Here is a 26,855-nt window from a genome sequence, read left to right on the forward strand (position 1 = left end):
AATAATGTAATTCAAAATATTCAACATTGATAACCTCTAAAGTTTACTAGGTCAATTTTTTTCTTCATACCTATCCTGTTACCATTCCCTAAGATTTTGTACTTTTAACATGTGATTATGTAAGTATAATTACAATATTTATGGATTTTGGTAACTTAGTTAATAAATAAAACATATAAAGGTTTAAATGTTTCAACACCATAGTTGAAATTTCTTATTTCTTGTACATTATTGTATTTCAGACCCTTGAGACCTAGATTCGGATACGAGGGGTATATTACAAGTAGTCTTTGGAATTTGAATTTGAGAAATTTTGAATCTGTTCTGTCACTAGTTTTTGCTGAACCTTTTGAGAAGTAAACTGTCAACATGTAAACTTGTTGCAGATCGAAGCCGGCCGTGTGACGTTCACTGTGCAGCATGAGTTTGAAGTGTCGTTGACGGTGATGGGCGACGGCCCCAACATCCCGTGGCGACTTCTGGACATAGACATTCTCGTGCAGGACAAGGAGACTGGAGGTTTTTTTTTTTCACCAGCCTATTTTTAGTAGGGCTGTTCCGATACCTCCTTTTCCAATCCCAATACCCGATAACCTGATACCACCACCGATACCTTGTACTGCAATCAACATTCGCAATTACTGGCCACACTACATATATGAATAAATAATTGAAACACAATTTTTATGAATATGTTTAAGGATGTAATTTTTTTTTTACTAAATCTAAATTCAAACATTCAAAGCCAGTTTATATATATAAAAAAATCTTGAGTTAAGGAAGGTTTTGGGTTCTGTGGACCATGAAACGAAAAACTATACAAAATTTTCCGGAAATCACACTATAGTAACAGTTACAATAAGTAGTATTTCTTCATAGTCTACCTAAAAAATGCTCAACCTGCAGTCATTCTGAAAGTAGGTTTCTGCGCCCTCTACCTTTTTTTTTTTCTTAGTGGCCATGTTCAGACAGTACGTAACAGCAGCATAAGTACTATTGAATGATAAAATAATTCAACCTGGAGATGAGTAATGCTGTAAGATCTTCGAGCTAGCACATGATTCTCATCTTGTATACCTGGATCCCTATAACACATGTAGTGTATATTGAGTAACACTACACAAAATAGGACCAACACTGGGCTACTTCAATTGCATTAAATTTTGCCCGGTGGTGCCGATCCCTTGTACGATGAACCTGTTAAGTGTTAATAAAACGTTTTATCTTGCATGCTGCCTCCGCTTGTTCCTTGCGATAGTGTTGTGCCCCCCACAGGGTGTTTGTGAAAGCGTGTGTGTGTGACGGCGTGTGTGCAGACGGCAAGGCCCTAGTGCACAGCCTGCAGGTGCAGTACATCCACCAGGTGGTCCAGTCCAGGCTGGTGGACAATCCCAACCCTCTGGCCGAGGTCTACAACTGCCTCCACTACTTCTGCCAGAGCCTGCAGCTCGAGGTGATGTGCCGATCTTCCGATACAAACACCAATAATGAACTGTTTGCAGTTTGATTCGACCTCCAATACTAACACTTTGAAAAAAAAAATACAGTAGAACCCTGTTATAATGTTCCTGCATATAATGTTTTCCTGCTTATAATGTCATATTTTTAAAGTCCCAATATTTCCCTCATAAGGACAATGTATTTATTTCCTGCATATAATGTTCATAAATAGTGTAATTTCCTGCTTATAATGTTTGCTTTCTAACATTCAATAAATGGGGAAAAAATGTTTTAAAACCAAATTATTCAAACACTTACTATAAAAAGTTTCCTTTATGTATGTTTATGTTTACAATCACTGCCTTACAATACATGCCGTTTGTTAAAATACAATTTTATGCAATATACTGAAGGTACACAATGTTCATAGTTAAGTGTCAGTTGGCACCCTTAGTCAACTCTTCTCTTCCTTGCCATTCCAGTGGGTATTCAGATGGAGTACATAGTCCTACGATATTTAAGTTGCCAACCATTGAGCGAGGGCATAACTAAAAGTGTTTTCTATTGCTTACAAATAATTTTTTTTTTTTTTTCATTCATACGTAGGAATCCCAAAATTAAACATTTTCAGGTGGCGAAGGAGTAGTCGTTCTTACTTTTAATGTTGTCATCATGAATCGTGAGACAATTTTACAAAAAATGTGGCAGTGTGTCTTTAAAGACAAAGAAAATTTAACCAGGGAACAAGACGAAGTTGAAAAATTGTTGGCTTGTTTCAGAAAATTCATGTATCAAGTATACTATCTTTGGTTTTAACATTAAAGTTGTTTACATAGCTTGGTGAGTCCATTGGTTCAAAGTTCGAACATTGTTAAGTGCTAAATTGAGATTTCCTACTTATAAGGTTTTTTTTTTGTGCTCCCTTGAAAAACATTATAACAAGGTTCTACTGTATTCATTTGCTTTCAAATACTAGACATAACAATCCTTGTGAGTTTGTCATATACCAAGTTAGGTTAGCTGCATAATTAAAGAAACAATTAATTCATAATTTAAATGTTTTAACAAACATTTTCTATATAATTATTGAAGCTGACTTAACTCACTTAAGTATTATTTGTTTAATTTTCTAGAAGTTGTTACATGACGTGATTTTTTTTTTATTATTTAGTGGGATTCTAATTCACATTCTTACTATTTGAATTTGATATTCGTATTCAGTTTGAACTAAAAAAAAATGATGATTGCACAGGCCTAGTCAAGATGCTTGAATTTTCCTGTCTGCCAGGATAACAAGTCTTAGGGTTGCCTTTAGTACTACAATTTGCGTTCATGCGTAAAGCCAAGAGTTTATTGTGTTATAAAAAAGCTAATTTCATCATTAAAAATATAGTATTTAGTCTTTTTTGTCATAATTTAAAACCTGTGTAATAATAAGTATGAATTTAAGTATTTTATATGAGGTTATTGAAGTGAATTTTGCTGCGTTTCAATGTTATAGACTTTAATTTTGGTGTTTTGAAGTGTATTGACTTCCATTTCGGTGTTTGGCAGTGTTTTGAATTAATTTTGCTGTTTTTTTGGTTTAACTCTATTCACCATATAATCTTGCCTCTATTCACATGTATCATATTTTGGGTACTCTAGACAGATAGGTTTGTTATTGGCAAGCTCTCAGTTGAACCAAAAATTTCTGTTGCTTGAAACACTTTTTCCAGGGTACCAAATTACAGTTAACTGAAAAATCCCAGCATGTTGTAGTGATTCGAAGGCAAGTTATTCTGGGAGTCAATACGTGAATTTCTTACAGTTTCACTAACACTTTATCCATCACAAACACATTCAGGTGCATCGACAACATGAAAGATCTTGTATATTGGTATGGGTCCAAGAAGCCGGTATGATATTTAAATTGTAATAACTTAACTCTAATTATCGACATTGTACTATGTTGCTAAATAGGTACTTTTAAATGCTTTAATTTTAAAATAAAATTGAATAGTAGAATTTTTCACAAACATATTTTTTGTTATCGCCAGCTCCGTGATTTTATGCCTGATTGCTGAACTTTCAGAGATTTTGTAGATGCTTGGTGTAGGAATCGCCAGGAGACGGCATGTCGTGACGTAGTTGAAGTATATTTTCAACCTCTCCATCGATATATTGTTCCGCCCATAATATTGCAGAAATAGTTATTGATAACGTATGATGATCAGTAATATGAATTAGAATCTCCGTCGTTATATGGTCACTTGTATAAAAAAAAAGACATTTTAAACTGCTTCCACAATACAGTAACCAAAGCTGTTAAAAAGAAATCATGTAACTGGACTGCTGTTGTAAGGTGCAGTTGCTGTTGTTTAGTGTGAACACATTCATTGTTGCAGAGTCATAATTACTGATTTTTTTTTTCTTTCAGGTCTTGTACTCGCAAACACTGCGGCTGTGCAGAGACAGGCTTGATGATCACATACATGTGGACGAGTACACTCCCGGGAAATGCCTGTCAATATCCTACTGGAGGTTTGTTCATTCCTGTTATAATACTGAGACAATTGCAAGCATTTTGGCAAAATCAACGGATTGAATTTCTTCATTAGGGTGCCTATGTTTCACCATTACTGTTCTTGTGTTTAGGTCAATGATTAATATGGCTTTAATATAATTTTAACTCTCAGGATATTAAGTTTAATTTTTGTATCATTTATTAAAATATTTAAAATTCAGTCCCAGTTCCTGTTCCTTTAAAATACCTGTCGCGAAACAGACTTCACAAATATTTGGTTATGGTTCCGGTTATTTTTCGCGCGTTTCTGTTACTTCACATAGCACCATATTTTATCATGCAGAAAATGTAAACAAACACACGTTTCCAATGTGACCAACATATCGTGATGCAATAACGTACCAAAAATGTGTGCCTGTATTGGTGATTCTCCTTTTTGCAGGTTGGAATGTTATGATTTCTGGTTGTTCGTTCCGTAAAGGCCAATTCCAGTTAGTAATTAAATTGACCAAATCAATTAAATGCATCAACTCATTGTAATGCTTTGTTTAAAAGATTCGTTCATTCCCGACAAGAAGATCCGGTACGTCTCAAGAGTCATAACTCGCTCACACATTCAAGTATCTATTACATATAGGCGGCTGTGTGCAGATTTAGGGAACAAAACCTAGACAGTCCATTAAGATGAATTGTAACGCGATAATTGTTGTGTCGCTTACCTATCTCTTTTTATGTTACCCTTTTCTTTTGATTAGTTCTTGCTTGCTCTTGTGAACATGTGGACTCAGTAATTGTTGATTTCTGTGATTCCTGACTTCATGGGTTACTTCACGAGCGAATCAGGTTGCTCGTTTCACTTTCCTCATTCTCTCTGCATTTTATATTCTCTTGAAGCATGTTCAGCTTTTGAGTAATCAACTCTCAAAGAATTTATTCTTTATATAGCAAACAAATAATATGCTTTTGTTCAATCAAATATTCATTTTTAACTTATCATTCACGAGCAACACATAACTAATTCCAATATAAACAAAACATGAAAACGAAATGTATTGCATTATAAAACAAAATACATTTAAGACTAAGAAGACTAGACTAAGAAGAATAAATTATATATGAATTCCAAGAAAAATATATAAACTAGTGCCATTAATGCTGAACGAGAAAACAAAAATATATCTTCACCATCAGAAATTTGATGCCATCATTAATTGGCCTACCTATTCCAAGATTAGAGGTAACTAAAAAATGTTTTAAGAAAATAAAGTTGTAGGCTAATGGAGTGAATGTATGCCTTTTTTCTCTGATTTTTTTGAAATTTTATTTTAATAACTAAATAATAACCCAGTTAACCTTATTCATATTTAGTATACCCTTTTTTTTGCATTAAAAAATGGAAACCAGGATTTGTGGTTCTTGATGGGAAACAAAAAAAAAAACCATATCTAATAATAAAAACCATAACCGCACAGCCCAAATAATAGGTATAGAGTTCTTTAGGAGTACTCGATTGCTTACCTATTTATACATAATTCACACTGAAATGTATCTAAAAAAGTAAAGACATGTATTTAAAAGTGATAGTTTAAAAAAAAAAACTAATGTAGGTTTTGTTACTGATTGCAGAAGAAATTATTACATCATGAAATTGTGTGTTGTTGTAGGGAATTGACGTCCAAGGATCCGCGGTCAGAACTAGGATACCGCCTTGCTGTTCAAGTGGACCAGAACGACCCGGCGAAACCACTCACAATTGTTCATGTTCCTTCTTTGGGGAGCAAGGCAAGTAATGCGCTGTGGGCTATTCAGTGATCTGGTTAGCATTCGTGAGTCGTGCTCTAACATTGCATTTGACTTTCAGTAACTTCATAAGTATTTACATATTCCAGTGTGTTTGATGTTGAAATCACCTTTTCTTAATTTTTAAACCATCTGAATTACAGCATTGACCCAAATAATTCACACTCGCAAATGAGTTTCACACCTCAAATATTTAAAGTGTAACCTGAAATATTTGCTGTTTAGAATAAGCCTCATAACAAACATTGGAAAACATAATTAGTAAACATATTTTAAAAAGTTTTTATTAATTTATTATTTTGGAAATAATAAACTAACAATTCAATATTTAACTATTTAAATATTCTTTTATTGTATTCTCTGTAAAACAAATGGCATTATTTCTACCAGTATTGATGCTGCCATTTTTTGCAGCACTCTTTATTCTTGTAACAAGAGTACTAGTAATTAATTAATATTTACATAACTACATTTATGTAAATACACATCTCGTACATATCATTTAAGATATCAGGCATTGTATATTTAATTAATGGCTAAACTGTGAACTATGTATGTACAATGTTTTTACTGTAACGCAAGGAAAAAAAATTATCATGCATTTTAATTTAAAATGGCTAATGACTGCATCTGTTTTATTTACTGCAGTGAAGCATCATTAACATGTCAGTTTCTGATGATCAAAATCATTTCTGTATCTATAAAGGAAATAAATGGGAAAAATTGCTAAACAAACACACACATCAAATTTTCATCTTTTGAATGAATTTAATTTCAAATCCACTTTTACAAAACTCAAATCTTATTTTATTTTTTCAGTCGTGTAATTTAATTTCTGTGCAACAATCTTTCTTCCTGCAGCACAATTTCCCATTTTCCCATCTCTTTAAACATTAAAAAATTTTCAGCAGCTTTAGATGATGTGCAACTGCAGACATTTGATAACTTTGCAAAATCTTTATCACACATATGACACTCGCAAACAAGGTGTCCGTTTCCATCTCATAAGCAGCATTAGGTTGTCAACTTTGGGGCATGACGGAACTTGTAGCATGAAGTGTCGCTATGCTGTGTTACCAATTTTTAATAAACTGCATCATGTTTGTTCAGCACCAATTTTAGGAAAAATTTGTGTTTTGTTGATTTGGGTCAGAACCATATTTGGTCTACATAAATTTAAGGACATTTTAAAAATCAAAAATAATTGTAGGTTTGTGTATGCTATTATTTATGTATAAGTGTATAGAGATATTTATGTAGTTTTATGTAATTGGGATGCCATCAAAATTTTATGGTCTGATTTTAATCCTAGCCTTTTTTTTTAATTATTACTTTAAAATAACATTTTTTTAAAACATGTTATAAATTGAGTTTTTTTTTTTTTAAAATCTACAGTGAGAGATGTGTGTAATGATTAGGGATGGGTCGATTCGATTCTCCGATTCCTCGATACCACCGATTATTAAAAAATTTGGGTACTCAGTATCGGGTACTAAAAAAGGGCAAGGTAGGTTAGGAATCGGTGAAGTTAAGAAAATACAGTAGTAATATATTTTCGTCTGAACTTTACTTACTTATTTTAATATATCTTACCTGCCGTATGCGCATAAAATTCCTAATAATGCTCATTATTATTAAATATTAATTTTATACGAATAAAAATAAATAAAAACAATGTTACCGGGCATGTTTAACCTTTAATTAAAACTCCACGATCGAAGAACATTATTCCTCACTCATGTATTAGACGTAAATAAATTGTAAAAAGGGTTATTAATTTTATTTGCAGTTAAGAAAAGTCCATTGCTTTTTGTGAAGAAAGTGACGGTTATGAAACGAGATCACATCACGTGTCGTCACCATTTTAGTTGTGAGCCATTCAAGGATGATGGCCTCCACAAAATCTCTGGTGGCCATAAAATATAAAGTCAAGTCGAAACGTATCGATTCGTTGCGTACGGGACAAATTGTATAATGAAAGCAACAATCGATAATAAAGAATTCTCTGGCCATACCGCCAACAGAGGCTCGTGTTTATTTCTTGCAAAGGAAAACCGTAATAATTACTAGAAAAACACTTGAAAATAGTTTTAGCAAAACAATATTTGTGCCAAATAAATAGCATAAATACGAAACGATTCACAGTAACCTCAATAGCACAACGGTGAATTACGGCGTAATTCACCGTCGTGCTATTGAGGTTACTGTGAATTGTTTCGCATTTATGCTATTTATTTGGCACAAATATTGTTTTGCTAAAACTATTTTCAAGTGTTTTGCTAGTTTGTTAGTAAAAAAATGTTCGCCGACTGTCTTTTCAAATTACAATGCGAATGGTCTGATATTGTATCAACATGTCTAAAGTTTGGGAACATTTTCGCATCAATAGTGAAAATGACAAATATGCAATTTGTAATCATGGTAGTGCGCAAATTTCACGGAGCGGTACTTATAAATCTACAACCAATTTAATGAAGCATTTGAAATCCCGGCACACATTACTACCAGAAAAAATAAGTCTTTGAAGAAAAACAAACTTTTGTTTACAGCACTGTCACCAACTAAGTCAAAAGGTACCACAGAAAAAAATAGTGCTACCTTTGAACCCATTTTGAACAAAGATGTTATGTTATCAGCGTTATTGCCTGTTAAATAACCCTGTCTAAATGTTGAACTTCTTTGTGCACAGCCTAGTACTTACTAACAAACAAACTTTATGTGAAGATGCTTCTTCACTGGTAATTAAAAAAAAAAAAAAAACAACCCTCAACATTTCATCCTAAGTTTATAATTATCCTTTATACATGTTATTATCATTATGTAATGCATTCAATTCTTAAGTAGTTTTAATTATGTGACCAGAATTACCAGGAATCGAAAACTGGAATGACTCGGAATCGAGAATCGAAATTTAGGAATCGGTACTGGTATCGGAATCGATAAAAATGTGTACTCAACCCATCCCTAGTAATGATACATGATATAATGATGTGGATACACACATTCACAAATTTCAATAGGTAATGAAACTCTGTCAGTATCCCAGTGCTGGAAGTTTGCCAATGTGAAGTTTGAGGTACAGAATCAGCTGCTCGTGTTCCAGGAGAGCGAGATTGCGGATCGAGCCATCAGGTCAGAGCTGCTCTCCATGGAACGACTTCTCGTGCACACGATCTACGTGCGCACCCGCAGTCGCCTGTCGGAGCTCAAGCAGGAGTTGCAGAGCATGCTGAAGGACGTGGAGTGTGAGTGAATGTTTGTTTGAGGTTGTGCGGGCGAGCAAATTTATGTATCATCTCAACATCTTAACTTGCATGTGCTTAATTCAGTCTCATTCGTTAGAATATCACATGTAGTTATTGATTACAAATACAATAAATACTGTATTTGCTGTGTACAGTAAGAAAATGACAAAAGGGGGGGGGGGGTGGCTATGATCTGTCAAAGAAACTTTGAATTGTAGAGAAGCCATAAAACATGAGCAGACTGAAGTGGCATACGTGAGAGCAGGGGCGAAGCCAGGGGGATGGGGGTTTAGGGGTTCAACCCCCCCCCCCCCCCCCCACCCCCCTAGCACCAAATCTTTAATTAATTTCTTATTCATCACTCAAACAAATTTCATATTAAAATTAATAAAAAAATTTACCATTACAATATTTAAATTTAACTACCGAAAACTGCTAAAATAACACTATTTTACACCTTAAAATCCATATTTTCCTGGGGGAGGACCCCGGACCCAGGGCCGGTGCAAGGTAAATAGGTGCCCTAGGCGAAAAACCTTAATGCCTCCCCCCCCTCCCAACCACGGACACACCAAAAACTATTTTCCTTGCCTCAAAATACATCACGTAAGCCTAAGATTTTGTCAACAATCAAATGTAAGCAGGCTTGTGTTTTTTTTTTTTTACTTATTACAAATCATAAACAGGTCACCGTGGACTTCAAATAATTACTTATATCAATATAAACATTCCAAACTGTTACAAAAATCCATTTTCATCTAGTTTCAATAATCGTTAAAAACATGTCATATCAGCCGCCGTGTGTCGTGCTGTGCCCGCCCCCAGCTACTTGGCGCCCTGGGCGGTTGACTGGTTCGCCTGTACGGACGCGCCGGCCCTGCCCGGACCCCCCCTTCCCCGCTTTAATAGAGAGGGGGGGGGCATGCTTCTTAACAACCCCTTCCCCCCCCCATACACAAATCCTGGCTACGCCACTGCGTGAGAGAGTTTCAAGCGAAGCGTGTAGTTTTTTTTCCCTCGACGGAGCCATCTCCACAACTGATGCCGGCAACGTGCCAACGTGCGTGCGGTGTGTTCCGCTCCGCAGGCAGCCTGCAGGGCTCGCCGGCGATCCTGTCGGCGCCCGTGCTGCAGCCGTGCCTGCGGGCGGAGCAGCTGCTGGTGACGGTGGACACCCACGCGGGGGTGTTCCAGTGCCACGTGCCCCAGTACGAGGCCCCGCTGGCGCCGGAGCTGCAGGCCGCCCTCAACGGCGACCACTCCCGCCTGCCCGTGCTGGTGTCCGAGCTCCGGTGCGGACAACACCCCCCCTAGCGCGCCGTTCAATATGTGTTCACTTGGTGGGCGAGATAACACGAGAACTGGGGGAGAGAAACCTAATTAACATCTGATTCCAAGATGAAACGCAAAAAAAAATATAATTTTAGCCTATTACAGAATTAACAGATCATTATTTCAACAATTTGGTCATTTCGTGTGATTAGTATTATACAGTCAAAACCTCGATGATAAAAAAATCCGAAGGGATCATAATTTTGTCACTTTGCAGTAAAAATGTTTGTATTAACCAAACTATTACAAAAAAATTTCACGGTTTTTATATAGTTTTAAAATCAAACTCAAAGTTAATTTTTTTTTTTTTCCATTAAATTCATACAAAACAGAAAACACCTAAAAACGAATTATTCAAAGGAAACCTGCACTGAGTTTTACACAGCATTAAATAACTTCAAAAAACACATTTGGTACTTTGCTACTTTTAAAGGATTTAAGATAGAATAGTAAAGTAAAGGTTTAGAAACTACATACAAAAAGGCATAGCATAATTTTGGAAGTTTTTTTTTTTAACTAAGATTTATTCCCAACCTATACTGAACCAAAGGATTGCCATCAGAATTATTTTATTTAAAAAAAAAAACAATTTTTGATTACATTATCATCTGTATTAACCATCCTTTACTGCATGTAATTGTTTACCTTTGGGACAAAAACAAATGTGTATTACATAATAATAATACATATTAAATTACTTAGCACTAAAACTCCTATGTAACATCATAATATCTAGGGACTGTGAAAACCCTTTGATTAATAAAGGTTTGTGATACAGTGAAAACTCGTTAATAAACAGCTTTGGTTCACTGTAGGTTTGGGGAAAAAGTTTATAAATTCTATTCTTCCAAAATGATGGTAATATTTCCTTTTTGTATGTAATTAATAAATAATAAACCTTTGCTTTATCCTTCTGTGTAAAATCCTTTAAAAAGTTATAAGAGTATAAAAAAAAATTTTGAAGCCACATATTTAGCTATCATAAATTTGCATGAAAGTTTTGCTTGGAGCATATTCTATTTTTTTTTTTAAGTGTTTTATGCATCTCCTAAACAAGAAAAGTATTTATAATTTTATTTGAATGTGATTTATAAATCATTTAAAAATTGTTATTAAATTTTGTAATAGTATGGTTAGTACAAACCTCGTTAGTAGGGATGGGGCGACCGAATCCAATATCCGCCGAATCCGCCGAATCCTAGGGATTCGAAGGTTCGGCGGGTCTGATATAGGATTCGTCAAAGGATTCGGTTTTTACTATTTACGGGAAAAAAATACAGTAAAACTCGCTTACGAGGTCCCGCATGGTAGGTTTTTCCGTATAAAGCGTTTAAATTGCCCGAGGTCTCGTCATTTACGCCATTAAATGTGTGATATAATGTCCGTTAAAATTTTTTCTGAAACTTCTTGTCTCAAATAATGGCACACGTAAATATGAAGAAAAGACAAATGAACAACAACATACGAAGAAATATGGATGATGTACCATAACTACAGTACAAACCCAATAGTTATTATAAGATAATTACCATAAAAAGAACTAAAGATTCTTTGTAAAATACCATAATTACTACAGAAGCATGATAGCTACCATATTTGCACTATAGTTACCGTAACAACTGAGATGTATATTTACCGTGATAGTAATGTATTATTTATTTATGACATATTAAATTAAAGAACATTGTTAAAAAAAAAAAAGGATGTTAAACTTTGATATGTACGGTTCGCACATGTTGCTAAGAAATAATGCGATCTGAAAGAATGCAGTACTACTACGAAAAGTGAAAATGGTACCCGTGGATTTTTAGGTTATGGCAGTCTCTTTCGTTTTTCAGTAATATCGGCCGAAAATTAATGAGCGTACTGTATCGGAAGTCGGCAGAAATGCCGATTCAACTAAATATTGGCAAAATCGGCTTCTTCAATACAGCTCTACATTTAATGACATGAGTAAACATATTTCAGACTTCAGGATATTGAAAAAGACTTTAATTTCCATGTAGGTTTATTGTGTGTATGTTTTTTTTGCAAGTGTAAATTGAATGAAGTAAAATGTTTTTATTTTTATTACTTTCAATTAATTAAACTTTAATGACCAGTTACAGATATTTATGACACTAATTTTGAGGTTAAGCAATTTTACTAAACCATTCCAGCCAAGCAGGTTGCCAGCGAGAGACGCTTCTCTTTTGCTGGAAACACTATCTCCAATCGTAGAGCTAATTTAACTCCTGAACGTGCAGAAGAAGTTATTGTTCTGAATGATAGATTAAAGAACAGAATTTAATACTCTGTGACAATCTCTCTCATAATTATTGTGCTGAAAAGTGGAAATGTTGAAACAATGTGAATATACTTTTCAAACAACATGATTTTTGGTGCTAAGTTTGTTGAAGCTCAGTAAGGACTCCAGAAAAATTGACAAGGGTGAAATTTTTCCAAAGATATGTTACATTTACACAAACATATACTTGGTTATGTTAGTTGGATGATATCAGTTACTAATGAACCAATGGAAACAGGTAAGATTCAATGAAAAAAAAAATTTTTTTTTCTAGCAGTGCAAAATATAAACACACTCTGTAAATAGTTACCCAAAATTAATAAGCCCACTTCATTTTAATACTTTATTCAAACATGATATTAAGTTTAAGATAAAAATAATTTCCCAAAAGTGTAACTGTACCACAAAAGCTCGAGCTCGGCTCGAAGTAAAATTCTTAGGCTCGCAGACCTCTAGCTTATTTATAGAAAAAATCCTAACCGCTAATTTGTACTAAAACTGAAATTTCTCAAGAAAAAATTGTTGTCTTTATATACACTTATACCAGAAATGTACCAAACTACATGTGATAAAGTCAAGGGACTTTTAGTGCAAGCAGAATACATCTCACTTACATTAGATATGTGGACATCATCTATTAAAAGATTCGGGTTTGGGTTCGAGATTCGGCAATTCCAGTCGAGGATTCGAGTTAGGATTCGGATTCGAGGAAATCAGGATTCGCCCCATCCCTACTCGTTAGGTTAGAGGTTAGACTGTAACATGGTTTTTATATATAAGGTGTCACTGTAATTAGTTTACATTTTTTATATATATTCATATTTTGAGTCCAACCCAAGAGAGAGAATTTTTTTTTTACATATTTTATTTTTACTTTTTTGTTAGTTAAAAAAACAAAAATACAAAAATTACAGTACAAACCCACATTAATTTGTGAGGAAATGTCGATAAGAAGCCCAAGAGAAATAATTTTTTTTTACAAATTTTATTATTACTTTTTTGTTAGTTAAAAAAAACAAAAATACAAAAATTACAGTAGAAACCCACATTAAGTTGTGAGGGAACGTCGAGAAGAAGCCAGTAGCATGGATGGATGTTGTCCCTGCCTCGTGCCTCAGGTACTGGATAACCCAGCGCAGATGCGAGAAGACGCTGCAGCACCTCCCAGCGACGCCCCACGAGAGACTCCCTCTCCTGCACCACCCGGACCACCCCATGTCCAAGATCGGCCGCCACCGCATGTGTGTCCGCCTGCATCGCCACCCCAACGTCATACTGGTGAGCACCGATTCCTTCTACTCCTTCAACTGTGGTCGTGAGGCGTGGGAAGTTGTGCCGACGTGACGCTGATCTGCTCGACTTGTAAGTCATGTTAAAACTACCGTATTTACTCGCATATAGGTCGCACCCATAATTTGAGGTCTTGAATTTGGTATTTATGATTCCCCCCATATAGGTCGCACCCAGGGGCGCAACAACTAAATTTCCAAAGGGGGGGGTAATATACCTTTTTTATAAAGAATCATCGATCCCCCCGTGTTGAAGCGGGGGGTCCGGGGGTCCTACCCCGGGAAAATTTGTATTTCAAGGTGGAAAATGGCGCTATTTAAGCAGTTTTATTATCTAAAAATTGATTACACAGCACTTTCTTTGCCCCCGTTTGCCCCCACTTCAAGGTTTTTCAGAGGGGGGGCAAAATACCCTTCCCCCCCTTCCCCCCTGTTGTTGTGCCCCCTGCATGACGGTGATCTACTCGACTTGTAAGTCATGTTAAAAGACTATCTAGCAGTTTTATAGAGTGGGTCATACAAGTGGTCTCAAATTCGATGGTTCTCAGAAATAGTACCTGTGGCCTATCTACCCATCAGCAACTGTTTTTCCTGTCAGCAGTGTTGTAAACAACTTAAAATGATTGTCAGTGTTGTTAAACATGCATAATGTTATGCTTTTGCAAACTACAGTTTTGTATTAATGATGTTTTGCTGTACTTTTGAGAATTGTCTAATTTGAGACAAGTCACATGATACAAACTGAATAGCTTCTCATAAAGGAGAGAAAATTGAATAAATTTAATTTTTTGTACCATAAAAAAAGTTTTGTTAAATCACTTTAATAGTTACTACAGTTGCCCCACAGTTGATTTTAAAGTTTTTTTCTCACTGAGGCTTGGCCGTGTGTCATAGAATTTTAATGGCAAGGTTTGTTTATTTATTTATTTTTATTTTTTTCAGATTGTTGAATTCAAGGAGAAAGAGAGCACACCTTGTGAGATAGAGTGTGCATTTTACTTGGCAGTCGTGAAGCACTCGTCAATTGAAGACAACCCTCATGACGACACAATTGAAACAGAGATACCCAAGATGTATCTGAAGGTCCTCACGCTCATTGAATTTGATTCTTTTGTCATCACCCATGGGCCCTTCACGAGTGTAGATGGTGAGAAGTGACTTCTTGCCTTTGTGGGTGAAGTACAAGGAATTATTAGTCTTTTAGTTGGATCCTACATATAATGAGGTGGAGTTGATGAAATTCACACCTTACTTACATGTATAATTCAAAACAATTATTTTTTTATTAAAAATTTCTCTTTTATTTATGTATTTTACATGATAATAAATATTTTTAATTGAGGCTACAAAAATGCCACAAACATGATTTTTTTTAAAAATAATTTTTCCTTTTCTGTATTAATTAACTACAGTAGAACCCCGATTTTGCGAACACGGATTTAACGAAAACAGCAATTTAATGTAAAGGTTTTCAGGAACCATCAAAAAAACACCAATTTATTAAAATAATAATATAGATTTCCAAAAAATGAAAGTAAATAGTAATGGAATCTTATTAAAAATTACACTTTGTGGTGTCAGTAATAGAATGGAGGTACTATATATTAATATGTGCCTTTGCATCATCTGTCCAAATACGAAAAAATTAAAAAAATTGTTCAAATTGCTTAAAAACTGCGGGCGCTGTAACTGAATTGCGTAGGTGCGTGCCATTGCGCGCGCCTGGATAGATAGACTGTCCGCAACACATGACGTCATGAAGGGTTTCTTTGTCCGCATCCCCCTCCCCCTCTTCTATGCCTGGCTTGACTCACCACGTTATCTTCCAAACACGCCCGCATAGTAACAGTGCTAGCCAATAATCACACGTTTCCAAATATTCCCTTTCCCATCCTCCAGGTTTTTTCAACTTGTGACCACGTCACACCAATACGCCAATTTCATTATTCTCTAGAGGTGTAAAAGTAATGAAAAAAAGCGTCCCCGTATGTATTCGTTACTATAACAATTAGTACTCGTTACTATCGTATCACGTTACATTACTCGTTACTTCTGATACCGCATAACATGCTAGGTTATGTTGCAGCAACGAATAGTCGTATTGCGTACGCGTACAGTATGACGTCGCGTAAATAATAATAAATAGAATATAAACAATTAACAATATTTGATAATTAACAGTTTTTGTTAACCAAGAAACAATTAAATCTCATTAGAGCGGCTTTTTTTATACTATCTCTTTTAAGATAAGAACAAAAAAAACGTGAAAATACGCGATAATAAAAACATATTTCTAATTTGTAAACAATACTTTCTTACGTTGTTTCTGTTCCAATCTCAAACTTTGTCTACACACACAATACCTTTAATAAACAGTAAAAAACTTTGACGACGAATTTCCAAATTATACTTTACTTAATAAACAAACATCGTTCTTTGTAACGCAAATTCATCGAATATGCGCGCGCATGCGTAAAACATACGAAAAATGCGAGTAACGAGATGCAGCCATGTGTAACGTTTCGTTACTGGTTACTAGATGGCGCACCTGTTACTCGGTACCGAATACATACGGTTTGCTACAGCTTTATTATTCTCAGTAAGAGCTTTGTGCGCGGTGTTTAGTTTTTGGAATATGTTTTTTATAAGTGCTGCGCAGCTCAGCGAACAAAGAGAGTCAGCCGGTGGCTACGCCGCGCCATAATAGCAGCTGACCAAGTACAATGACCTTTCTCCGCGTACGGCGCGCTATTGACGGAAATTTTCCATCAATTTGCGGCCAAATTTTTTATTTTTTACTGTGACGCAATGTGTATGTAGCTCGTATTTGTTATAAACGCTGCAGGTTGCGACTGTATTTTAATACACTTTAACGTATTTCTTACACTTTACATATTTTTAAACTTTTATTTTATGCCTTATTTTTCACGGTTTCTGAAAATCTGTATGTACGACCGAGGTGTACGTACGTACCGGGGGCCGTACGAGCGAGATTAAAAGACGTTGAAGATGTAAAGTTGACGAAGTCTGAGATAGCACGGCAGCACAAGATATCAGCGTCGACCCTGTCTACGATATGGAAACGGTAGGGACGCGATTATGAGTGCGGGGGTAATTGAAAATCCTAAAATCGGATTTAACGAAACATCGATTTAGAGTAAACATTTTCGGTAACCATAGCACTTCGTTAAATTGGGGTTCTACTGTATATGATTTAATTTTGGTTTAAAATACAATTGAAATAGTGTTTACAACAAAACTAAACAAATCTGTTGAATCTCAATTTTCTCGACTCCGAATCTTGAATTAAAATCCCTGAGCGAAACTCGAATATACCTCTTGAAACCGAATCAAGATAAGACACATAGCAATTATATTTATTTAACCCAATATTATAAATTCGCATAATAGTCTCATTACATTTTTTTAAACTAAAAATCAGCATAAAATATGCCACCCATACGCGGGTAAATATATTATATAATTACATGTTAAAATTGCACATTCATGGACCATGATAACAGGATAGGTATGAAGAAAAAAATTTACATAGTAAACTTAAGATGTTATCAGTGCTGAGTTTTTAATTTACTTTATTTCCTTTAATATTTTCCTTTGAATCTTTTTTCTTGAATATTGAATCCTTCAAATACTAATAGTTTGATGGTATTTGAGGATTTGATTGGCCCACCCATATTAAAAATGGAAACTGATTAATAAACACTGAATACTGTTTTCAGGTACTTTAACAACTGTTTTACATTAATAATTATTAAATTAGTATTTCATTTGACTAGCAAAATATGTTGCAGTTGACTAATAAATAGGACTGTTTATGATTTTGTATTGTAGAACTGGCTATGTAGCTCTTTGATGTGTTTCTTGTAGAGGTATTGTGTGAGTGCTTGTTTTGTGTAATTTGTGAATATTAATGTGCAGGTGTATCGTACCAAGTGGCGAAGCTGTAGTGGTTGTTTGGCCTGGGTTTGGAAAGAAAGTACTAAAAAAGTTTCAGTTTTTGACATATTACTCTTGTAAGTGCACTTGTAGTGTTCTGTGTATTAAGTTCTTTTCAGCTCCCCGTTTTTTCTAGCATCAATCGTTTTTCCGTGATGAATCTGACCCAACGAAAATCTGCAAAGTTGTTGTTATGTTATAATATAAACATTAAGCATTTCAGTGAAATCTTATTACAAAGTACCTCACGTTAAATGTTTTCTCACTTAAAATATTTTCAGATTCCTGTGAGGTATTTTACATCGATTAGAATTTCAGGATCAAGTAATTTCATTATTTAGCACTGAAACTTTTATTTTTTGTTTCCCCCGTTAGGTGTGGTAGTAAAATTTCGCTGTACTTGCAATCTATGAGCCTACTGCTTAGTAGGAAATTGCTGTTGGTTTTCTTTGAATGTAAAGAGTTTCTTCTGTAAACATGCTGGAAGGGCTTCGTACGTGCGTTTTTATACAGTTGCCATATAGCTTGTGTGTGTCCAGAGCAAAACGACAAGCCGGCCCCGGTGAAGCGCAAGAACAGCGGCAAGCAAGAGCCGGCCGGGCGCCGCAGCAAGCACCCGGCCTACTTCATACCGGAGCTGGCCCACGTGGTGGCCATGTGTGACGAGAGGCTGCCGTTCGTGGTTCTGGCTCAGGAGGTGGGTGTCCGGCCCACACGTATACGCATGCTTGCTTTCACAACTAGGTCGTCAAGTTATGTACATATTTATGTCACAACTTAGCCGAAATACTGGTACGAGACATAAACTTCACAAGATAAAATGAGCGGAGTCTTGGTAACTGTTTTAAACGTATTTTATAATTTCGCAAATATTGTTCAGTTGACGCATATTTTTGAAACTAACGATTTATTTCTGGAGATCGTAAATAATTAATTATTGGTATCAAGACATCAAGATGAACGTAAACTTGAACATGTCATGGCAGCGAGAAAATTGGTGCGTATACCAATAAACTGGTATTAGAACTGGACAAAACTGGTACACGGGAGGTGGAGCTTATATTTTTTCCCGCTAAGCTCGCATCTATTGGCTGGCTGCTGATGGAAGGTCACGAGTCTGGGCGGAGCGTTGAGTGAGTTATACTGCGCATGCGCAGCTCAGAGATTATAGAGAGCCAGCCGGCGTATACGCCGCGCCGTAACAACAGCTGATTGAGTACAATGGCCTTTCTCTGCGCACGGCGCGCTATTGACGGTAAATTTCCAATTTGCGGCCCTTTTTTTTAAATTTTTTTTACTGTGGTCCAATGCGTATGTGTAATTTAGCCCGTATTTGTTATGAACGCTACAGGATGCGACTGTATTTTAATTAACTTTAACGTATTTCTTACTTTTCCCTTTATTTACACTTTCCCGCTTTTTACACTTTTTTACTTTGTCCCCATGAAAAGTGCAAATAAGGGGTTTTGCTGTACGTATCTCTAGAGACCTGAAAAAAAGGGAAGGGGTTTTGTTTCTTAAAAGCATTTTATTGTTTTACAAAATTTGCACCAAAAAGCAAGGTTATTTTATTTTATATGTGCTCTTAATGAATTTTGCTATAAAAAATGTACAATGATCTTGGGGAATTGTAATATGATGGATATGAAAAAAATATATACATAATAAACTTGAATTTTTTTCTCGGAATATTTTCCCTTGAATCACAAGTCTTTCAAATACGTACTAAAGATTCAAAGGGTTGAGGATTGGACTGAGTTCATCCCTAATATTTACATGTTTAGGACGTAATTAATTCCTCTTTGTGTCGTAAATGTACCCTTGCTGTGTTAAAGAAACATCCTCGGAGCATTGTAGCTGGTTGCTTTTACGAACATTTCTTTGATATCCTCTGAACGGATTAGTAAAAAAAAATTTTTTCTTTTTCAAATTTTATTCTTAGAATGTTTTGACTGCTGAGTGTTTGCTTGGTTGATCGCTAGCATGTGTGTGATGCGGAGGGGGCTCCCATGTGTTTGCGGCAGCTGAACCGACGGGAGATCGCCCACCAGGGCCTGCAGGTGGAGGCCAACGCCACCTCGCTGATGCTGCGGCTGGTGGAGATGCCCCCGCCGCCCGGCAGCAAAGGCCTCCCGCGACGCCCCTGCTGGCAGCGCCTGCTGAAGCGCCTGCTCTCCGTCACCGTCAGGGTGCACGGCAAGGCCGCCAAGGAGTGGATGGCCGAGTTCGTGTTCTACGGCAGCCCGCTGGCCAGCGCGCACCCCAAGGAACAAGGTGTGTCCCTGTCCGGGAGACTCGGGGCAGGAGCGATCCTTCCTCCCCTCCCAGGTTATCCTCCAGAACTAAAAACAGCTGCAGGTATCTACTAATACCAAAAATGATTTGCAAGATCGCAACATACTACCGTGTAAATTTGAAAGTGTTTTGACTACTTAGAAAGAAAAAAAAAACATATGTTTTTACATCTTGAAAACTTCCTGTAAAAATATTTATCTTTCGGTAAATAAACCCACGTCAACAATTAATTGCTACCATAAAACAAAGGGAATAGGTAAGAACTCAAAAAGAAATAGTGAAGTGCAAAATTCAATGAAATTCTACAGTTTTTTTAAGTTTCTTGCGAAATTTCAACAATTCTAAATACAGTAAAATCCCGCCGATGAGACCCCCCTCTGATGCGTCCATTCCGTTTATACAGCCGTTTTTTGAGAAACCGTGAAAAATTTGAGCAGAGAAAGTCGAAAATTTGAGTAAAATTGGCTGAAAAACAAGTCTGTTACACTTTGTTGGGCGCTGTGTGTTCACGTTTATCTTGGCGAGCGCTGTACTGTAAGCAGGCAGACAAAAGACAGCTAAAAATAGATACAACCCCTCTAGACTGTCCACGCTAGCCAATACCGGTAAACTGCGCGCATCACCTGATAGCATCTACGCGCGCGTTTATTGCCGTCCCGGTCCCGTTTGACGATTGTGACTCGTTTTTCAATTTACACGGACTCGTGGATTCGTGAAAATGAGTATAAAGCGAGCCAGTTTGTCGCTAATGAAAAATTATGAGATTATCCAGCAAGTGGATAAGAAGACAATTTCCAAGACGAAGATAGCACAGAAATCTGGCATTCCGAAGTCTACTCTCTTCACGATTCTTAAAAAGAGAGAAGAAATTATAAATGCAGTACAGAAGGATGGCAGCAATTTGAAATTGAAAAATTTGAGGGGCGTGACGTATTAGGTGCTTCAAGTGTGCGTGAGAGATAAGATAAAGATGGTGAGGAGAGCGAGACCTGCCAGCCAATATATTTGTGGGAGGGGGAGACAGAGACAAAAGAGAGCGAGCCCTGCAGTAAGCGGAAGTGGTCAAGGTCGACATTTACCGTCACACTCTCGCTAGCTAACGATGCTGCTGGTCGCCAGCCTCACACACACACACGCGCGCACACACACGCACATACGCACGCGCACGCCGCCAGACGGTGGCGACTGGCGAGTAGACGCGTGCGCAGCCAGCAGTTCCGCTCTCCTTCCCCTCCCTTACCCGTCCAAACGTCTTTTTTCTCTTTTTTTTTATGCTGCGAAGGGACGTGGAAAAGATAATTGCTTGAGCTGTCAAAATAAACATCGCTGACGGCAAGGATGGGAGCGCATCCTGTCGGTCTGTCGCTGTGATTATCTACTCCAAAAACATGTCACAGCATTTCAGGATAGCATTGTTCTTATATCTTTCGTTTATAGCTGAATGTTTTCTACCTGATCCACACAAGTTCCTTCGCCACGTTTTGAACGAAAATAACAACCAGCCGGCTAGCATAGCTGAACTCGCGTGACGCGAATTCACATTATAATTTTGTGGGGGAGGGGGGGGGGGGGGTAAATTGGCCCGAATTCTCTATTGCGACCATTCCGTTTATAAGTCCGTTTTTCCGGAAACCATGAGGGGTCGCATCAGCGGGATTCTACTGTAGTTTCTTATTTAGTTCTTACCATGTGTCCTCATTATTCAGCAGTAAGTTATTGACGTCGACCGGGGCTACGCCCTCCCTAAGCCCGATGTGCCTCACGCCGTCGCCACCCCTCTCCCACCACCACCCTCTATTCAAACCTCCCGCCCCGTGCGTGTGTGTGTGTGTGTGTGTGTGTGTTGGGCGCCCGGCAAGAGGCGGTGTTAGAGTCGGTGCGACGACCCCTTTCTTTTATTAAAATAAGCATAATGTATAAACCTTTTTATGTAATAAAATATCCCTAATTGTCACGCCTCAAGTTTTAGTAAGTAAGGACGGCGCAGCGCTCCATGCGGACATCCGCAGAACTACCCGCCAATAGTTTTTAAACTTTAATAAGAAATAACACCATAACTAAAGGTTGTTAATTATAAATAAGTGTACTTAAATTTTGTTTGTTTTTTAAATAATATTTGTTTGGTTAAGTATGTTACCGGGCAGCTACCTGGTAACATAACGGGAACTTAACGCTTCCCGGCGGCCATGATGCCCTGGTCTCTTCAGTCTGTTTCCGTTCGCCGCCTGGAGTAGGAGCGGCCCGCGCACCTCGTCGACTTCATCTCTTTTGTTCACTGATCGATTAGTTTCCGTCGCATCTTTAAATAAATCTAAAACCTTTTAACTTCTTCGAGGCCTGCTCCAGGTGGTAGACTCTTTCGCATAAATATTTGTTTTCCGTTTACGGATATTTCGTACGCGTAATACGTGATTGACTCTCGAGGCCAGGCCACGCGGTGACCTGGTCAGCCTATAAACTGGTTATCACCCGCAACGGTGTTTTTTTTAGTACTTTACGTAAAACTCTTTTAACATTTTTGTAACGTGCCGTGTAATAAAATCGCTGGTAATAAAATCACTAGCTCAGAATGTGTGGTTCAGTGGTCACGTGTATAATTCCCTGAGTTCCGAGGCGTGTGGGACGCCTCAAGAGCCCACGAACACGATGCACGAGGGGGAGAAATTAGCCTAGCCCCACACGGGTCACGTCACGACCCTGAGCCGAGAGTTCGTAGCCGGGTCCACGTGCCCTTCCACGTGGTGGCGCCCAAATTACTTAGTTTTTCGTCCATCCGGAAACCCCCCCCTCTACGACATTATATTAGTTTGTTTGAATTTTATGAAGGTTACAGAAATGATCAGGTGTAGAAATAAACCTATTTTCTTTGAGATTTTCTGGCATCATAAATGTAATTTAATAGTGATTCTTGTTTTATTATTTATGAATATACTGTGTTTATTTTGACATTTTGTGTACTGCATTTCAAAAATAAAATAGGTAAGCCTGCATATCTTTTTGGGATGTCATAGTGGGAATTCAAATTTCTGTAAACTCAGGTAAAGATTTAGGGATGGATTTGGATTCGGGAAAATATTGGATTCATCTCACCCCTACGAATAATTATTAATGAGTCATTGGGATGCCTACAATATTCCAGTATTGTTTACAAATGGTTCAAACTGAGCCTGCAAGAGTTAGGATAAAATTAGGATAAGTAAATACTTGTTGCTGTCATCACACTGATTATGTAGCTATGATAACACTATCAGTATCAGGGATTTATTTGCAGGGTATGGTGAGTAAATTTTTAGTGTTTAAGTAAATATTGTTGCTTGAATTGGCTTCACTGCTCCTTTCAGGAATCTTCAATAAAATAATCTTTTCTGTCTATTATACATCTCAACCCTAGTAGAACCACTAAACGTTTTAAAATATTTAAAAAAAAAAAAAGGGGGGGGGGGGGGGTTATTTGGAAAAGTTACTCACATGCTTGTAAATAAATGGTGGGGTATTATTAATAGCGTGGTTAATTTGAATAATTTAATACTCAGTAATAAGAATTATTATTATTTTATTTATTAGTTGGTTTTTTTTTTATGGTACGCACCAGAAGTCTTGCGATCTGTCAGCGCGTGGTTTAGGAGCTTGAGGGGTGATTGAGATGTGATGGGTAGTAGGGAGAGGGATCTCTTATGAGTTGGGTGCGGTCAAGTTGGTGGAATAAATGTGCGACATATTTCTTCGAGTGCTATACAGTTATATATGTTGACTATGTAAATACATGCAGAAAAGTTATCACGGAAATGAATGTGTTTAGAACAGTTGATGTACAACCTGGCCACTCCGAGTAAGCGGTATTTGGTTCTGTAAGACTCCGCCTGCTGTTTGGCTCAGCTGGTCCGTCCCCAGCTACACGTTTCCATCAAACTCTTGGAGCTCAACTAACATTATTTACTATACATTCAATTAATTCACATCAAAAATACTAGTATTCGCACAGGGCCTAGGTAACAGTGCTGGATTTATTTGTGTGCAGGCCTCCGGCGACCTGTTTACTTCCAGTACGATATGGAAACTGCAGATGGAGTGTCAAAAACGGTTGATGCATTGCTGAGCGACTGGGCCCAAATAGTCCACTTGTACATGGTGGTGGAAGACCTTTCTGAGTACTTGAGGCTTGGTAAGTTTTTTACTATTATGTTGCTGATTACTTATTATTAGTATGAAAATTTAATTTTTTTTATAGTTTGTAATGAGTCATTCTCATAGTAATTTGGATCGAAAGAGAGAGAGAGTTACAAGTTATTAGTTTGATACTTCCTTTTAAATGATCAAAAATGTACATTAAACTTTAAAAAAATTTGGTTTAGCAAGTAACTATATTATTGTGTTGAAAATTGCTATCTTGGAATAAATAATATCACTATTTATTTCATTTAAAAGATTTTTTTAAATAATTTGCGTTATCTAAAGAAATACTTCATACATACCTAGTGGTTTTCTTTCTCAAGAAAGTTACTTTACTAACATTTTCATTAGAAACAAGGTGCGCAGAATATGATATATTTTGCAGGTTATAAGACTCTAGTTTTGTGAGAGTTTGGGTGTATCAAAGCTGCTACGTGTGTTAAGTAGTGGCACTTAGGATACTGTTGCATGAAGTCTACACACCCAATAGTAATACATATATTACTGTTGCCAGAGGATGGAAAGGGCTTTTTTTAGTATCTTTTTTCTAAGCTGTAGAATTTAAAAGCAAGGTACCCTAGTTAAAATTGATGTTGCTTTTTTCTTGATTAAACTGCTAGGCAACAACTTCTCATAACCCTTCTGCTGGCATTGGACGAAAGGTCTTGCATTCACCATTCGTCCATTCCCATCCATAATGGCTGTCAAGTCCTAGAATATTGTTGGAGAAAGAGTAAAACAAAAGCAAAATTATTTTTTTTTTATGTATTATATAAAGGTGCAAATTTATCTTCCAATTTTCATTGCCAAAAAGATAATAACTGAACTAAATTGCCAATAATTAAACAAAATTTTATTTAATTGAAGTCGTCCCATTTAATTACCCCAATACCTTTGATTAATTTGAAATAACTCAATATCTATAAACCTGATTTTATTTAAAGAACTAAGATCAGTCAGGAACCCTTTGATTAATTGGATGGAAATTCTAATGGTAGGAATCAATGTACAAATAATCAAGGGCATAGAATATTAATAATTAAGTTTTACATTTACTTCACTCATTTATTGCATTTATTGCACTTTAGATGTTGAAAAACATAATTCACTGATATGAGTATAAAGTTTCATATAATCATGTTTTATTTTGTGAATTACCAGTCTATTCGGTGATACACTGTGAATTACCATCCATTTTGGACATTTCGGTGTTACATGATATATTGACTCACATCTCAGTGTTATTTCAGTTTTATCTCAATTCACCTAAAAAAAACTTGTCCCTACTTACTGGTTTTGATTTGTGGGTAAGAGTTTGAAAAGGTTTAAGTACAGTAAATCCCTCATAAGAAAATCACATGTAAAAAATATCATGCAAATTAAGTTTAAAAAAATTTAACACTTTACACATTATATATACATACAATTTTACCCATTCAATAAGGTATGCTGGTTAATAAGACTAAATTTCTAAGTACCTTCAGAAATTTCTTATAAGTGTTTTAGTGTATCTCAAATAATCTGTCCAAACATAATAATCACAAGCAGTGGCGTAGCCAGGATTTGTGTATAGGGGGTGTTAAGAAGCATGCCCCCCCCCCCCTCCCCCGGGGAAAATTTGGATTTTAAGGTGTAAAATAGTGCTATTTTAGCAGTTTTCGGTACTTAAATTTAAATATTATAATGGTAAAATTTTATTAATTTTCATATGAAATTTGTTTGAGTGATGAATAAGAAATTAATTAAAGATTTGCTGCTGGGGGGGGGGGGGGGTTGAACCCCTAAACCCCCCCTCCCCCTGGCTATGCCCCTGATCACAAGCAAACCAAACCCTGGAAAGTAATATTCCTTCAGTTTGAAGCACGTAACTGGATTGACGGAAGCGTGCTGGTGTGTGCAGTGCACGGATGCATGTTGTGCTTGCAGACACGAGCAACCTCGCGAACATTGTGACGGTCAGGTCGTACAGCTACAGCCGCCTGGTGCTGGGCTACGGGCCCGAGCGGGCGGCCACCGTCACCGTGCACTGGAGCAGCGGCGACAAGGCCTTCAAGCTGGTGTTCGGTGAGCATCGAGCCCCACCCGGGCGCTTCGGAAGGACCCGCACAGTTCGCCGAGACATTTTTCTTGTGCCCGGGTGCAGTTTTGAACATGTAATTATATAATAGGGCTCAGTTGTGCAAGTAGTTGATGCTGGCAATCCACAAACTTGCTATCTAGACTGGTGGTCCGATGTAGGCGACAGGGCTTCACTCGTCCTCGTACTCGGGTGGTGACGGCAGGCTCCCGGGCGACCCTGAGCATCGAGGCCCACCCGGGCGCTTCGGAAGAACCCGCACAGTTTTAAAACTGGTCGTCACTTGTGTATGTTGCATGTGCGCGAAGAAGCGTTAAAGAATGTGTTGAGGTCGGGACGGTTTTTTCTGTTTCCAATTTAGGTTTTTATTATATAAATAAAAATGCTGAAAGCTGTTGTTTCCAGAATAATATATTATTTATGAAACACTCGGTGGAGACTGAAGGAATTTGCGACA

At 37.0% G+C, this 26,855-nt stretch overlaps 1 protein-coding gene across 2 annotated transcripts in view; it reads left to right on the forward strand.

Annotated features, from left to right (window-relative positions):
- LOC134543338 (mediator of RNA polymerase II transcription subunit 14) overlaps nucleotides 1–26,855 on the forward strand; it is a 56,126-nt gene that overhangs the window by 8,068 nt on the left and 21,203 nt on the right. The window contains exons 5-16 of one of the 2 annotated variants that reach the window (XM_063388296.1): nucleotides 387–519; nucleotides 1,317–1,453; nucleotides 3,860–3,963; nucleotides 5,611–5,728; nucleotides 8,850–8,991; nucleotides 10,079–10,283; nucleotides 13,729–13,888; nucleotides 14,842–15,046; nucleotides 18,381–18,553; nucleotides 19,881–20,130; nucleotides 24,170–24,313; nucleotides 26,248–26,385. In XM_063388296.1, coding sequence (XP_063244366.1) covers nucleotides 387–519; nucleotides 1,317–1,453; nucleotides 3,860–3,963; nucleotides 5,611–5,728; nucleotides 8,850–8,991; nucleotides 10,079–10,283; nucleotides 13,729–13,888; nucleotides 14,842–15,046; nucleotides 18,381–18,553; nucleotides 19,881–20,130; nucleotides 24,170–24,313; nucleotides 26,248–26,385 — 1,909 coding nt within the window. The remainder of the gene's footprint in view (nucleotides 1–386; nucleotides 520–1,316; nucleotides 1,454–3,859; nucleotides 3,964–5,610; nucleotides 5,729–8,849; nucleotides 8,992–10,078; nucleotides 10,284–13,728; nucleotides 13,889–14,841; nucleotides 15,047–18,380; nucleotides 18,554–19,880; nucleotides 20,131–24,169; nucleotides 24,314–26,247; nucleotides 26,386–26,855) is intronic. The other variant, XM_063388297.1, reaches the window with a different exon arrangement.

This window comes from Bacillus rossius (assembly GCF_032445375.1).
Source record: "Bacillus rossius redtenbacheri isolate Brsri chromosome 9 unlocalized genomic scaffold, Brsri_v3 Brsri_v3_scf9_2, whole genome shotgun sequence".
NCBI lineage: Eukaryota > Metazoa > Arthropoda > Insecta > Phasmatodea > Bacillidae > Bacillus > Bacillus rossius.